At 33.8% G+C, this 16,533-nt stretch overlaps 1 protein-coding gene across 4 annotated transcripts in view; it reads right to left on the reverse strand.

The window, feature by feature from the left end:
* The window catches only part of LOC112321026 (cadherin-18), a 591,686-nt gene that overhangs the window by 172,546 nt on the left and 402,607 nt on the right, over positions 1 to 16,533 (reverse strand). For all 4 annotated transcript variants that reach the window (XM_053914028.1, XM_053914024.2, XM_053914025.2 and 1 more), the window contains one exon: positions 3,656 to 3,950. In XM_053914028.1, coding sequence (XP_053770003.1) covers positions 3,656 to 3,950 — 295 coding nt within the window. The remainder of the gene's footprint in view (positions 1 to 3,655; positions 3,951 to 16,533) is intronic.

Genomic DNA, 16,533 nt, shown 5'->3' on the forward strand with positions numbered 1-16,533 from the left:
AAAGGAAAAAGGCAGTGGCTGACATATGTGCGCCACCTACATCTGTTAGTCAGGAAACCTGTGTCTTTCCTGGAAGCTCTCCCCTTGCGTTGGCCTCCCCTTACATCTGACCAGCTGGAATTAAGTCGCATGGCCACTCCTAGGTGAAAGGGAGTGATGGAAGATGAATGCCTAGCTCTGCATGCTGTCACCCTCATCAAAACTGAGTTATCTCAGTAACACAGAAGGGAAAGCTGTCTTACAGTGTCTACCTAAAGGCAATAAACCTGATCCTGTTATTTGCACCAAATGCCATATTTTTGCATATATTCAGCAAGGCTGGCAGAAAACTAACTGTCCCATATCAGCAGATTCCTTGTCTCTCAGGACTGCAACACCACCCTGGAATCATTGGCCCTACCTCCAGTCTCATCCCCTTACAGTGGAGGTTGGCACTCCTTTCTGTAAAAGGCAGCACAAGAAATATTTTGCATTTTGTGAGTCAGTCTGTATTGCAACTTACTCCTCTGCCACAGCAGTACCCAGAGTACCATAGACAAGACTAAATGACTGTGCTCCAGGACAACACTATTTATAAACACAAATAGAAGCTGGGTTCGTCTCCCTGCCACTGTTGGCTGGTCCCTGCTCTACATTATCCCTCACTTGGTTATTTCTAAAGTTAGAGTCAATGTAAGTATTATCTATTCTTAAGCACCCACTATAAAGTGAGTTTCTCCTTTTACTTTCACATCACATTCTACAATTCACATTACAATGTGCATTAGATGCTATTATCGTGATTTTAATGTATTTGTTTTTCCACAATACTGACTTCACACACACGTTATAATTTCCAATGTTCAGCCAATAGCTTGCCACTGTCCTTCAAAAGAATCTTGCTTAGAACCACAGTAGTACAGAGACTTACAACCTATTCTCATGTTTCTTTCTCTACTACTTTTAGTATTAACTATTTCTCCTTCAACCATACTCATCTCAGTAAAAATCTTGGGAATAGCGGCTGATTCCCATTTGTAACTTCCATTCCATGCCCTAGATAAGAATTTGGAAATATCCTGACTTAGTCCTTTGTCCTCAAACTACAGCCTTTTCTGCAACAGTTTCTTTGTGCTGCATGATTCCTAGACTGTACAGCATCCTTCAGCATCCTCAAATGCACCCATTCACAATGAACTCTGTTCATACAAAGACACATATACACACACTAACACATTTTCAGAGTACATTGCTGATACCATTTTCCTGACCTTGCCATTGTCTTTGACTCTGATTTCTCTTCTGATTTCATGTTAACTATTTTAATTTCAACTATTTTCTCAAATATTATTCTAGGTAAGGTACAAAAATGATATCGTTTCTGGCTTATTTTTCAAATAATGTTCCCCTTGACAGATGAATCATGTTTTGACATAGGCTGTAAACGGTGTTCAGTTGTTAACCATAGCCCAATATTTTAAGTGATAAATATGATGATGCCAGTATATATTTTTGCTTAGTGGAAAATTTTTAAAAATCTGAAAATTTGTAAAATTTTTAAGTTTTACTTAGGTTTTACAGATTTTGCCAAGATTTACTTAGATTTGTTTTTTTATTATATTAACCTATTCTTGGAACTCAGAAAATCTAATAAACTTGTATATTGTTTGCCTAAGGAAATATTATTCTTCCTCTCCTCATCTGCTCTATTTTGATCTCTGGGAACATATTGTGTTCACACAGTAATTCTAATAAGCATACTTTCCAAGTTTCACCTTTTTCCCACAGTCTCCCTATTTTTGTATTTTTGCTCTCTGATTTTTACTGAGTTCTTCCCATATGGTATATTCTCAAGTTCCAGAAGAGTAATTTGGGTCTTATCAGTGACCGTTCATACCTATTCCATACAGCGGTTTATTTTTGTTTACTTAGAGAAATGTTGGCTTCAAGTCACACAAAACTCTTTGCAATGTCGTTGAAACACTAGTTCTCTTACTACCCACCCCTCACTACACTGTTTTCTTAGTAATATCTATTCTGTCTATTTTTCTCTGTCTACTGTGTTGACACTTTAGTATGTTTTGTTTTGTTTTGTTTTTTTTACAGTGCTTTTCGGGGTCTTATGTCACCCTTGGTAGTGTCTTACCAGTGGTTTCTCACAAGTCATAGAGCCCTTAGCTTTTGTCACGCAGAAGGATGTTGGCAGATGGGCTGTCAGTCCTTGACAAGGCATGTGGAGCAAACCTGTTTCACGTTTCCACACAAACTCTCACCTGCCAGGGTTAAGACTGTTGAGCTCTACAGTTGTCCTCAGAGACCAACGAGCCTGAGGGACTCTGGGCTTCTCCCAGATTCCCTGAGGCTGGATCCTGGTCTGTACTCTTCTCTGGTCCAGGGGGAGCCAGTTTGGCAACTGCTTTCCCCACTGAGACTCCGATTAAGAAGGAGAACTTAGTCTCTCTTTCCAATCTGATTTTGCAATGGCTTCAGGAGCTTTCTGCCTAGCTCAAGAAAACATTAAAATGGGCTGGAGTTGGGAAGGGAAGGAATTACAGTCTTCCATTGGAAAACCCTTATGTACAAGAGATGCAGGAGATTAAAGGAACTTATTGTGACAATCATTTCACAATATTTGTAAGTCAAGTCATTATGCTATGCATCTTAAACTTACACAGAGTTGTATGTCAAGAAATCTCAATAAAACGGGAAAAAACTCCCCAAGTTGAAAAAATAACATATATGCATTTAATACACAGTGATTTAATTGATGATTATAATAACCTTTCTTTAAAATACCATTCATATATGTGCAGTAAACATGAGGTAAACATACCTACCTGGAACCTGTCTGTTGTTTTTCTCCATACTGTGTCTAATGTACATATTTTGGAAATAATTTTTACTCAAATAATATATTCTAAGTCTAAGCATTAAGTGTCACTAGTAGTCAAACATTATTATGATCGCTGAACTTTAGTTATATTTAAGAAATAAAATGAGATACCTAGACCACAGAAATTTGTGAGTAGCGGGAAAACTCCAGATCGTTAGGGTGACCAGAGACCTAGATTATAATTTATTAACTGGACTGTAAACTTTTCATTCAGAAGAACTGGAGTTAATTTTTTCTTGGACAATTAAATTACTAAATATGTGAATTTAGAAAAGTTACTTTAGTACTGTATGTATATGTAAAGTTTTATTAATTAATGTAGCTATTACTTGTATTGTTAATATTGAGAAATGCTGTTATAATTGAGTCATAAATTACAAGCTTAAACTACACAGCAAAACCTTTCCAATGTTATGTTGTCTTTCCCTATGTACACAAATTGTCACTTCGAGTGTGTTGGTATGTTCTTAACACTACACTAGAAAAAGTTACATGATCAAAAAACATGTCAATTCATCAGCAATTGCAAGTGTTACAAGTGCTGATAGTGTTTTCTTGAGAGAAGACCATTTCTTACACTCAAATATTCATAAATTAATTTTAATAAAATTATAATAACTAGAACTAATATTCTTCAATACTTTAGGCCACAAGGAAGTATTAAAATATTTTGAAAACCATTAGAATTTGTACACCCACACACAAATTAAAATTGGTGTTCAAAGATTATTTTTGGATCCTCAAAAATACATTAAGTCAAAGTATGAAGATGATGCTCCTTACCCATATCTGACATTTCAGGCACAGCAACAATGTACGGCCCATCTGTGAACTTTGGAGCATTGTCATTGATATCTTGCACTTTGATGATGAACTCGGACTCTGGTTCAAGAGGCTTGTTTGTCCGTCTGTCAATAGCCTGGGCATGGAGCACATAGTGGGTCTTCTGCTCTCTGTCTAGGCTTTTGGTTGAGTGGATGTCACCTGTGGTATCATCAATGATAAATATGGTCCCGGCACCTTCTCCAGTGAGGATGTACTTGACAGACCCATCACCTTTGTCAGAATTGGAGTGCAGCTGCAATACAAATGGAATAAATTGACATGCATTATAGTCCAACCCACATGGCTTTCTCTGAAAACCATCTATCAGTAATTTAATACTTAGTTTAATTATGACATTTTTCCACAATGTCTTGTAAGTCACTACAATAATTTATTTTTCTGATATTTGTTCCACTTGCTATTAATATGGATATTTTATTAAGATCTAAAAGACCATGAAATATATCCACAATTATGGGAAATGTTGTATATATTATGTTGAAATATACAAAATGTTTCTACCAAGGCAAGAAACAATAAAATGCTTGATCCACATTATTACTAAACATATGAAAAAGAAACTAAGTATTGAATACAACTTTTTGTAATAAACCATCCGTGGTCGTAATGTTATTTTAATAGGCATCTGATATGTTTGATTTGTTGCTATTTTACTGAGGGGTTTAAAATTCTATGTGTTTTCATGTTCTTTTCTGTTTTTTTCACTATTCTTTTCAATTTTAGTCTGAGATTTATACTGGCCTCAATAAAACATTAAGAAAACTGAAAAAAAAAACTAAAACACATCCACTTATTGATTTAAGAGAAATTAATAATACTTATGCAACAAAAACAATAACCCTTGCTTTTACTCCATTAAATCAACATTTTAATACCTACATGGAATATAATTGGGAAAATAAACTACCAGTAAATTAGTTGGAGGAATACTGTTTCTATACAAGAAGAAAAATGATTTTTGTTTATTTAAGTTTGTTTGGTATTCCATTTTAAACCTAAAATTATGAAAACTATGGTAGTAAAATTGAGATTAAATTCAGTTATTAAAATTACCACAAAAGGTTCATGCTTGTCACAGGGATATTGATTTTAATTAAAATATTTTCTAGATAAATTATTCAGTTTGAATGTTAAAAGTCATGGTAGAATATTTTGTTTCTGTAAAGATTATAAAAATTCAACTCGAAATTTCAATAGTAGTAAGGATTTAAACAATAAGTAGGCCCTGATATTAATTGAGATACACTAGTAATGTTTCATTCAATAAAATTAAAATGATTGAATATTTTTTTAAGGATATTAATTAGTTAAGTAATATTTTAGTAGAGGTTTTCTTTTTTCAATTTTCTTTTCACTCTAAAACGTATTTTATTTATTTATTTTTAGACAGAGGGGAAGAGAAGGAGAGAGAGAGGGAGAGACACATCAATGTGTGGTTGCCTCCCATTCTCCCTGCACGGGGGAACCTGGCCTGCAACCCAGGCATGTGCCCTGACTGGGAATCGTACCAGTGATCCTCTGCTTTGCTGTCTGGTGCACAATCCACTGAGCCACACCAGCCAGGGTGAGAAGAGGTTTTCAATAAGAATGATAAATAACATTAAGACAATTTAACCTACTTTTTGTCATTCACACATTGGTAAATTCTTTCAATTGTGTATAGTTCATACTTATTATTCTACTATAACTTGTAACATCAAATTTGGTTAAATACTTGTATGAGTGCCACTGGTACATTTCCAGCTGGGAACAGCTGCAGTATTTTCTCAAATCACAACCATATTCTTGAAGAATTGTTTCTCCAAAGAGACTTAAACAGTCGTCCTTTATATGAAGCCGTTTTGGTCACAAAATCTCTACTACTTATTTTTTCTCATTTCTGATTCAAACCATTGAAAAAAAAAAACCTGTTCACATAGCATTTTGGTTTCTTGCCATAGTGATGTGAAAATTCTCAAGGTTTATTTTAACACATCTGAACTTCAGAATACATTATTTAAAAAGATAAAATGTAAAAAAAAAAGGCAATGCAACATGAGGGAAGGACAATTTTTTAGGAAAATAAAGCCAACTGAAACAAAATGAAGAGTACATCAGAAAGAAGTTTGCTTCTTTTTGAAAATAAGACAGAAATAGGGACAAAATTCAGATAAGAATCACTCAGCAAGATTAAACAAATTAAATCATTTTGTAACTGCTTTTTGGGGACTTTTACAAAAAGAAAGAAAATACTTTGGCAAACTCTGAACTCATAATTTTCAAAGATTCACACTTCACTAATAAATTAACTACTAAGAGAACAATGCAGAGTGAGTTGCATGAAGACAGTTATATGCGTATATATGAAAATATGTTTGTTTTTTATGTCTGCACATCATTTTATCACTTAAAAGATTAATCATTTTATCAGTAGGCAGCTTGTTTCATATTCTCTAACTTTATATCAATTCATGACTAAAACATAGTGGAGGAAAGCAACAAATCTTTGCACAAACGTATTTAGAACCTTTTCTGAAACATTCGTATTATTAAAGTACTAAGAAATGAAATAAATATATTAGCTATTTTATACTATATATAAATTATAAATCAGTATATTATTAAAATAACTAATCAAAAACGCTTTGAGGGAAAAGTGGTATGCCTTCTAACAACTAATTTCAGAAAGAAATAAAAATGGTAACCAGTGACTCATCTTCAGGATAAATTTGCTTACTTTTCTATGCCTTTAGTGAAGTTAACCTAAGATTTAGTTTTGCATTAAATGTTCAAATAATAATGATACATTTATATTTAAAGGAGAAAGGGCTTATCTATGTAGACTTGAAACATAAGTACTTAAAAGAAATAGTAAAGTTGTCAATCCAAAGTATCTATTGAAAAAACTATATACTCTATGCCATATATAGATATATGACATAGAGTATATATACACATACATGTATACATATACACACATATATGGCATAGAGTATATATACATACATATGTGGCATAGAGTATATATACATATATGTATACACACATGACATAGAGTGTACATACATACATACATATATGACACAGAGTATTTATACATGTATACATATACACACATGTGTGGCATAGAGTATATACATATATACATATATACTTATATATAATCCTTATTAGAATTATATACACATATAATTCTAATAAGTAATTCTAATAAGAAGAAAATCCAATAATTTTATTTCTTTAGATTTAAGACGGGTCTGTTTTGACATTCATATTTAGAATAAATAAATCACATAATCTGAATGCTTCAGAAATTATTTCTAATTTGAAAATAGATGTTCAATACAATCAGTTAACTGTAATTTAGTATTTCTATTGTTGGCTAACATAGTAAAAGTTATATAAAATATTATAAAAATGTATTTGGATTATATTAGTTGTTGATAATACTCAGGTTAAGTGTTTGAATAATCATTTAAATGATTTTTAGATGACCATTTAACTAATGGATTGTTTAAACTCTCAGCTGTTCTGTTTGAATCTTGAAATGATTAGTTCCTGTAACACCAGTGGGAAACCACCACAGGGACATTTAGTCAGTGGATTAATAGTTTATATGATTATGATGATAAGTACTGTATTTTGCTATGTATAATGCACATTATTTTGCCCAAACTTTTGAGGGAAAAATAAGCATGTGCATTATACATAGATAGTACTAGTTCTCTATCTATATGAATATTTTAAATTATTTTACTTATGCTTATGCATTAAAATGTAATGTTAGAAAGCAATAATGATGTCCATATGCAAAATATTGCACTGGAATATGATAATTGGCTTTGTTTCAAAACACAAATAAATAAAAATTTAAATTAAAAAATAAAAATGAAAGGTTTGTTTCCTGAAAGTTTGGGCCAAAAACATGGGTGTTCATTATACACAGGAATGCACGATACAGGGCAAAATGCGGTATCTGTAAAGCAACAAAGTGATGTACTTTCAGGATTACTTCCTTTCTACCACACCTGTTCTCAGATATTCAGTTCTTTCTCAACACAGAGTCTGCGACAGAGGTGAAGCCGGAGAGAAACATTGGCTATATTTTCTTGCTCAGCTTAATAAGTGGGTGTTAAGCTCTGGGAAGAGCACGTTTTATATTAGATTTTGTAAGGCAAGAAATGATGGCTGAGTGCGTTGAGTGAGTGAGTGAATGAATGAATAATAAATGAGTGAGCAGTAATGGTAGTATTACAGATAAAAAATTGAAAACATGGGGAGGAGGCTTTTCTTTTTGGAGGGAATTCTTTCTTTCCCATTAGTCAATGTTTCATCCAAATTTGAAAGAAGAAGACACAAACTCTGGCCATGCGGTAGGTTGGCCTGGCTGGGCACAGTCATGGGTACAAGGCTTAGTGTTCTCATGGCAAGTGACTGATTGTCTCCTGACAGAGGACTGAGAAGATCCCAGCAAAACCATTTCAGTGTGGCAGTTTCAGAATTGGGCCAAAGTCCAGATAATGAGGTAATACAGATAATTGGAAGGAAATGTGTATATCCTTGAATCAAACAGTAATAAGGCACCAAATGAAAGGGGCTGGAAGTAGAGCATGTGCAGTTGCGTTACTCCAGATTACATATGGTGCTGATTTAGTGACCAGTAAAGTATTGCATGGTGGGTTTAACTAGCTACTACATTATTCAAGAGATTTTCATTATTTTATGTTGACTTACGTGAAAATATTTAAAATATTATGTTGATATTAGTCATTTATAATGAGCCCTTTTTAGCAGACAGTTTGGAAGGGCTACTGAGACAGCAGAGGCAGGCTCTTACCATAATCTACCGAGATGGGAATATACTGAGTCCTGAGATTGCACAACAGGACTCATATTTTTGTACTGAAGGGCAGGTGTTACAGTGCTGCAAAGCACGAGCAGATAATCTCTGCATATCAGATCACATATCAATGTAAGGTCAATTACCTGCTCTTTAGAGAACAGAAAAGTTTAGGACAATGAAGAAGAGATGATGAAAAGAAAATGTAGTCACCCAAGTAAAGCAAAATGACTATTTCTCTGACATTACTTTAATAAATTGACTCTTTCTTAGTGTTAACTAGTAACCTGTGGCACTTAGGAAGCTCATGTGAATCACATGAATTCCCTTTAAAACTATTTATTCATCTTGAACCACATTGGGATCAGGACCTACAAATTTAGAGCTTTCAGTCTGATGGAGAATTCCTCACCAAGATGGTATTCTATCTGTTGGGAAACAGTAACTTTAAAAGGTTAAGAAGATGGTAGTAGAGCAATTAATTTCAAAAGTTGCTTTTAGCTAGGACTTTAAGCTATGCTAAAAAGATCGCTCATTGATTTAAATGTAAACTATGGACTCCTTAATTTATGTACATTTTTAAGAGTAGGAATTTATGTTGACCACATTCCAGTGGAAGCCATACATAAATTCAGAAATATTATATAGTGTTCCTACTATTATCATTTTCTCCAACACATAACATACAAGTGATTCAAGGTGAGAGAAATGTGAGGATTATAAGATGATATCATTAAAATTTACACATTCTTCATTCCAGAATGTGTTATATTTTAGTTGAGCTATAAGCAGATGGAACAAAAATCAATTGAACTATTCATAATTATTTTATGTGATGAAAAAAAACCATATCAAATAATAACAGTGCCTTGGCCACTAAAACATTGATTTTGTCGTTCTAAAAAAGACATGAATAAGCAGCCATTTTAAATTTGAACAATTAATATGTAAAAGGTTATGGTAAAATGGTATCAATAAAGCATTTTGACCACAAAGCTTATGTTAATCAATTAAAAGGTTAGGACACTACATACATATAAGGGTATAAGTAATGCAATTGTTTAATTAAAAACATCAGAGGTCTTTGCAAAAGTTTGTTGAATTTTAGTTTTTAGCTTTTAACTTCTCTTTGAGTATTTCTAGAGTGTCTTGTAAATGAGGAGGAAGAGGGAAAGAGGAGCAAGAGGCAACACTTTTCTAAGTTTGTTATCCCCTGAATCCCAGATTAGGAATATTATTAGTATGTTTGTTTCTGTTACATGCTGCTGAGTTGTTCCAAACTACAACAGCCTTATGAATGAGTGATGTCCACAAAGTCTTGTTTTCAGTAGCTCTGCTCAGCTCCTCTAGACTTACACCTATTTTTGAATTGACCACCACTCATTTGGACTTCCTGTTTTTCTGCTGCCTTCTATTTTTCTCAGCCATATTGTCTTTTACACAGAACCCAGCCTTCTTTCTCATTGGATGCCCAAAGTTGAACAGCTTCAGTTTTGTCATTTTTGCCTCCAGTGATGTCTCGATGTTTCAGATTTAATTTGCTCTAGGACTCACTTGTTTATCTTTCATGGCAGTCCAAGGTATCTATCTGTACAGTTCTCTTCCAACACGATATTTCAAATGACTCATATTTTTTTCCTTTCAGCTTTTATCACAAACTTTTGCATGTATGCATAGTAATTGAAAGTACAAGGGTGTGGATGACCTTAGACTTGACCTCTGATGGTATAAGATGAAAAGTGAAATATCTCTCAAGTGTGAAGTTTTCCTAATCCCATACACATTAGCTTTGCTTTAGAGAGCCCCACCAGGCATGTCGCATGTCTGGGCACAGGAGGAGGCAATCAATAGTTGAGAAGTCACTACTGATTGTTGAGAAACCTCAAAAAGAGACCAATTGATTGAGGTTAGAGTGATCTGTATAAGGAACAAGAATACCTATTTTCTATAAAAATTAATGTTTGCTTTTATCTCCAATCCAGGGCCTCATTGAGAGAAAAGGGACCTCTGGCAGCTACTTTTAAAGACAAATCTCAAGAGTGTACTGAACATTGCTACAATTCCAGAAAAATACTGGCCCAAACCATTGCCCATAAAATTAAGGCATATTATGATTTCTTCCCTATTTTAGCCTTTTTTTCAATTAAGAAAGTGGTAATTGTATGTAGAAGGGAGAGGGAAAGAAGATGAAGAAAGTATGAATGTCTCCAATCCTTTTGGAAATTCACCTGACAATAAAATGTAAGATTATCATTTGATCCCACAATCACTTTTAGAAGTCTACTCATCTTAACAAAACTTTTTGGAGCACCACCACATCCCATTCTTGGTGCTCAACACTTGAATACATCCTGGAACAAAAGCTCCCTGCCCTGGTGGAGCCTACATTTATTCCAATGGGAGCAGCAAACAGTAAGCAGAAAACAATAGTGAAAAAGAACAAATTAAGAAGACTGTACATTCCAGATGGCAAAACTTAACTACAAAGCTACAATGATCAAGACCATGAGGATTTGGGGTAAAGATCAATGGAATAGAAATAAAAGTTCAGAAATAAACCCATACCTTTATTGCCAATTGATTTCAATATGTTCTAAGAAAATGTGATGAAAGAAGGAATAACTTTTCAATAAACTTAGAAGAGACCATAGGATATTCATATGAATCCCAATCTGACATGATATACAAAATTAATTCACAATGGATTAATAGCTAAATACATGAGCTAAAACTAGAAAATTCTTAGAATGAACAGAGATGTAAGTCCTTTTAATATTAGGATAAGTAATGTTCTGTAGTTTTAACACCAAAAACAAGCAACCCAAATATTTATTAAGTTGAATTTAAACTCTTGTGCTTCGAAGTTTACTTTCAATAAAGGGAAAAAATCACAGAGTGGGAAAAAATATTTACAAACCACATATTTGATAAGGGTCTAGTATCTAGAATTTATAAATATACATACAACTCAACAATAAGATGAAGAGTAGCCCAACTGAAAATGAACAAGGAATAAAATTCATATTTATCAAAAGAAGATATAAGAATAACCAATAAGTAAATCTAATCAATAAGTAAATCAAAGAGTGATCAACAACACCATTAGTCATTAGTGATATACAAACCAATACCACAGGGTGCCACACCTGTAGGAATGGCTAATTTTTTAATAGAAGACATTAAGTGAATTTCAACAAAACTTCTAATACAACAGTAATTTAATATAGTGATATACTTTAATAGAAACACATTTTTAAAAAATTCTAGGAAAAGTGGTTGATGAATCCCTAAAATTCCAACAGAAGGACCTAAGCTGGGAAAACTTCTCAGGTGCAAATATATCCTAACTTTCATGTTTAAAATAAAAGAATGATGCAGACTGCAGAAAACAAAAAGAGAGGGAATGATACTTGTCCCAGGTTTTGTGAAATAATCAAGGAATTTATACAATTTACCTGACTGAATTAAAAAATTTCTGTAGACCATTGACTTCTTTACATCTCAAATTCTGTCCTTCTTGAATATATATTTGTTTCCCTCTACCTTATCATGTGTGTATCATGGACAAATACCATGTCTGCAGCTATGCAGGACTGCAGGCCAAGAACTATTTTCAAGGATACATGTTTATGTCAAAGGGCCTATATTCAGAGGCCCTCATCCATACCTTGTAATGCAGCATTAACTTTATTTTACATGACAAAATGGATGTTGTTGATGTGAAATGCACTAAGGGAAAATAATTCTGGATTGTCCTTTTGTGCCCAATATAATCACATGTTCTTATAAGAGAAAAAGAGATGCAGGAGAGTCAGAGAAAATGTATGACTATAGAAGCAGAGGCGACAGGGACCAAGGAAAAGAAGGAGGGAGGGGGAAAGAAGAAAAGGATTTGATTGATTAGATTTGCATATTTTATGCAGTTTGATTTAAAGATTGAAGAACTGTCTACAACCAAGAAAAGCAGGCAGTTTCTGGAAGCTGGAAACAAAACTGTATCCCCCCTAAAGCCCCCAAATGAATGCAGCCATGTTTACACCTTGATTTTAAGACATGGGAACTCCAGAGCTGTTCATGAATTTGTGCTACTTAAGCCACTAAGTGTATGATCATGTATTATAGCAGCATTAGGAAAATGACATAATTGCATATATCATACCTCCTGCTAAAAGCTTAACACATAGTTTCGTACATTAATTCTATGAGGTAGACATTATTAATATTATCCCCATATATTTTAAATGGACAAAGTGAACCTTGTTTTTAGTTAACTTTACTGAGGCAAAAAGCTATTAAGTAATAAAAGTTAAATTTGAACCCCTCTAAGTTTAATTTCAGATCTTGGAATCATGTTTTAGCCAAATACCTTATTGCATACATTTAAACATAGTTATTGAAAAGTTTAAATGTGCAAAACTGTAGATAAATTTTCACATCTTCTGTAATAGTAATACATTAAATCACCAAACTTGTTTAATGTTAAACATTAACTATATTTCTTTTCATAAATACCAGCAATTGTTATACAATATGTCTGTATTTCCCGATATTCATGTTCACAAGTGTGCATAATTTATGTAGATTTTAGCTATATATATGGTTGTAAAATAGAAATAAGTAACTATTGCATCCGTTTCAAATTTCATCAGCTGCATATTAAACATGTACTAAGCACCAAGGATGAAGTAATATATTATAAGCCAAATTCAAGGACAAAAAGATGGCATTCATGCTTAAGTTCTAGAGTGTACAGAAGAAAACAATAGATCAGATCAGGAGAAGCTGGGGAGAGCTCAGGTCCTTGAGTGGCATGGCAAAGAATTTAAAGGTTTTATTGGAAAAAGTAGACAATGTATGGAATGAGAGAGAGACAGGGAGAGAGAGAGATGGAGAGACAGAGAGAGAGAGACAGAGAGTACCCAAATGACTGAAGCAGAATTGAACTGTAGAAATATAAAACAATGTGGAATTTAATTCATAAAGGGAAAGACTATAAAAAACCTAACAAGAGGCTACACCAAAAATAAAAATAAAAAAATGTTTTACTTGCAACCCAGGGACAGATAGGAAAAAGTAAAATAAAAAATAAACAAAAGAAGCCAGACAAAATAGACTCCATCCTGCATGATGCCCTTTGTACCAAACACTAGCAAATGCACCGTATCTATGGGACAGGAAGCAAATAAATAGTTGCCTGGGTTGGTGGTGGAGAGCAGAGGGGAAAGTGTCCCGAGAGGCACGAGCAAACGTTTGGGGTACTGAATGTCTTGATCTTCTTGATTGTGTACGCATGTGACACATTTTATAAAATCTCAAGCTTTAAACATGTGGACTTTATTATATTCAAATTACATTTATAAAGCAAAAGAGAAAAAACAAGTGTCCGTGGGGCCATATACTCCTCACATTCAAGAAAAAATATAGCTTATAACTTAATAAACATCCATGCATTCTTTTATTTAATTGGTCATCATTGGCCTATTCTTTCATTTATTTAATTATATCTTAATAACACTTATTTTTACTTATTTATTAAATTACATATTGATTAATTAAGTGAAACTTAATATTGAGTGTCTACTCTGTAGTCTTTTATGTTCTGAGTATGTTGCATTGAACAAAAGACAATCTAGACTCACATAATCTTCCTACCTAAGGATAAACAATACTTGTTTACTAGCACGTACTACCAAGTATAGTACTAGGGAGTATTTTGAGTAACTGCTATTCTGTACCCTGCAATAAGTATTATTAAATCATTGTTATTAATGGTTGCACCTATATGAGACTGATTTTGCATGGAAACCTCTGCTTTTACTCTGTATCAGCCTTAAAGCTGGGCTCAGAAAAATTTCTCTATTAAAAAAGTCACCTCTCATTAGTGGAGAAAGTCAAATTCACAAGCAATTTTGTATGGAAACACAAAAGACACAGTGGATATCGCAAAAGACAAACAGAGAACTAATTGTGCCCGGTTTTCATGTGATTCTCAGGGACTCTAGAGCCAAATGGGTTCATATCAATTGCTGGTGTCTCCTCCCTGGTCACGGGTGTATAAGGAGAGAACCCAGCTCCTCTTTCTTTTCTGGGTTCTGCAAACATCCCTCCTCTTTCCACGGACCTTATGCTGTCTTCCACTGGCTGGGAAACAAAATTTTGTTGCTGTGCACACAAAAGATGTTCTCACTGTGGCTAGGAATAAAATACGGTGTCCATGTTTCACAGTAAAATCACAGATGTACTTTAATGATTAATATTTTGAGGCAGGTACTACCCTATTAATAGAGGGGAAACTAAGCTATGGAAAATGAATCTAAAACATATAAGACATAAAATTAAAAGCTAACATAGATTCACATAAAGGATTCTAAAATATCAAAATCCATCATCTTAACTTTTATAAGATACTATTACTAAATATAAGTTGAATAAGTCCCTTAGCCATTAATTTACATATAAAACCACTGTACATCATATTTTTCTTTTTATCTAGTGGGGAAGAAATAATGTTAGAAAGATGAAGAAACTTTATTAAGGTCATTGTTTTAAGTAGAGAATAAATTACTGTAACAAATGGATAGTGGTAAAATACAGTATAAGCTAAATTCTGTCTCTCATTGAATCCATGGGTAATATATTACCAGCAAGGCAGTTCTGCCATCCTCAATTAACAGTTTTCTCAGCTGGGTCCAGATTTGCATTCTTGCTTTTGCCATGTTCCAAACAAGGGAGAACATAGAGACACTAGAAAGCATGCCTGCAGTTTCCTTCTAAAGGGCCTGTATGAATGCTGTGAATATTATTTACACCAACATGCAACATGTTAAAATGTAATCATGGCCACACATGCTACAAAGAATCCAGGATAAAGTATTTTTTGGCGGGTAAAGGAATGTTTACATCACTCAAATGTACAGCAGAGGATTATATATTAGGGTACAGCTAGCATGCTAAGCTCATAGTCATATAACCAGTGGAGTGTGACTCATAGAATTAAATGCTTGTTTGATTTAAAAATTCAAGTACTTTTTGCCTCACAATATGGCACAGACTAAAAACATTAGTCCATTTCTTTCTGCATGACATGTCCAATACAGGTGTTTTTATATGAATGATTATATGTGTGTGTGTGTATATATATAGAACCTTCTTAGCTTAACAAATTCTTAAATGAGACCTTTAGCTACTTATCAATTTATGGGATGAAAATAAAGCAGTGTCTATTTAGTCCTGTATAGTTATCTCCCTCTGGGGAAGAATGTTGGGACTGGGTCTTTGGCATTTGAAAGCAAGCTCAGAAGGGTAGATTCCCTGTCTGCCTCCCTGCTTTAACCAGAAAACCTAAGATTCTCTCTAAATCCTCTGTTCCCAGCAACAGGAAACGTGTATAATGGAAATGTAAATTAGCAGAAATTCCTTTCTGTAATTACCAAGCTAGGAAGGTAAATGAGCAGAGGAGGGAACAGATAACAAATCCATGCTGGTTCAAAATAATAATAATATGCCCTGGCTGGTGTGGTTCAGTGGATTGAGCTCCAGCCTTCAAACCAAAGGGTCTCCAGTTCTGTTCCCAGCGAGGGCACATACCTGGGTTGCGAGCCAGATCCCCAGAAGGGGGTGCACGAGAGGCAACTACTCACTGATGTTTGTCTCCCTCTTTTTCTGCTAATGGGTACAGAATTTCTTTTTGGAATGAATAAAATGTTATAAAGTTGATTGTGATGATAGATGCAAATCTCTGTGACTATACTAAAAACATTAAATTATGCATTGTAAATTGGTGAATTATATAGTATGTGAGTTTTATTTCAATAACCTATTAAAAATACTTTGGGAACATAAAGGGTAATTTTATTCCTTTGATGGCATGTTTCACAGCTTTGAAATTGAAAAATAAGTTAATTTAACTTAATAACTTTAATTCTAGTTAAATTAAATAATGTAAGCAGCCCTGGCTCGTGTGGCTCAACGGATTGAGTGCTGGCCTGCAAACCAA

This window comes from Desmodus rotundus, chromosome 1 (genome assembly GCF_022682495.2).
Source record: "Desmodus rotundus isolate HL8 chromosome 1, HLdesRot8A.1, whole genome shotgun sequence".
Lineage (NCBI taxonomy): Eukaryota > Metazoa > Chordata > Mammalia > Chiroptera > Phyllostomidae > Desmodus > Desmodus rotundus.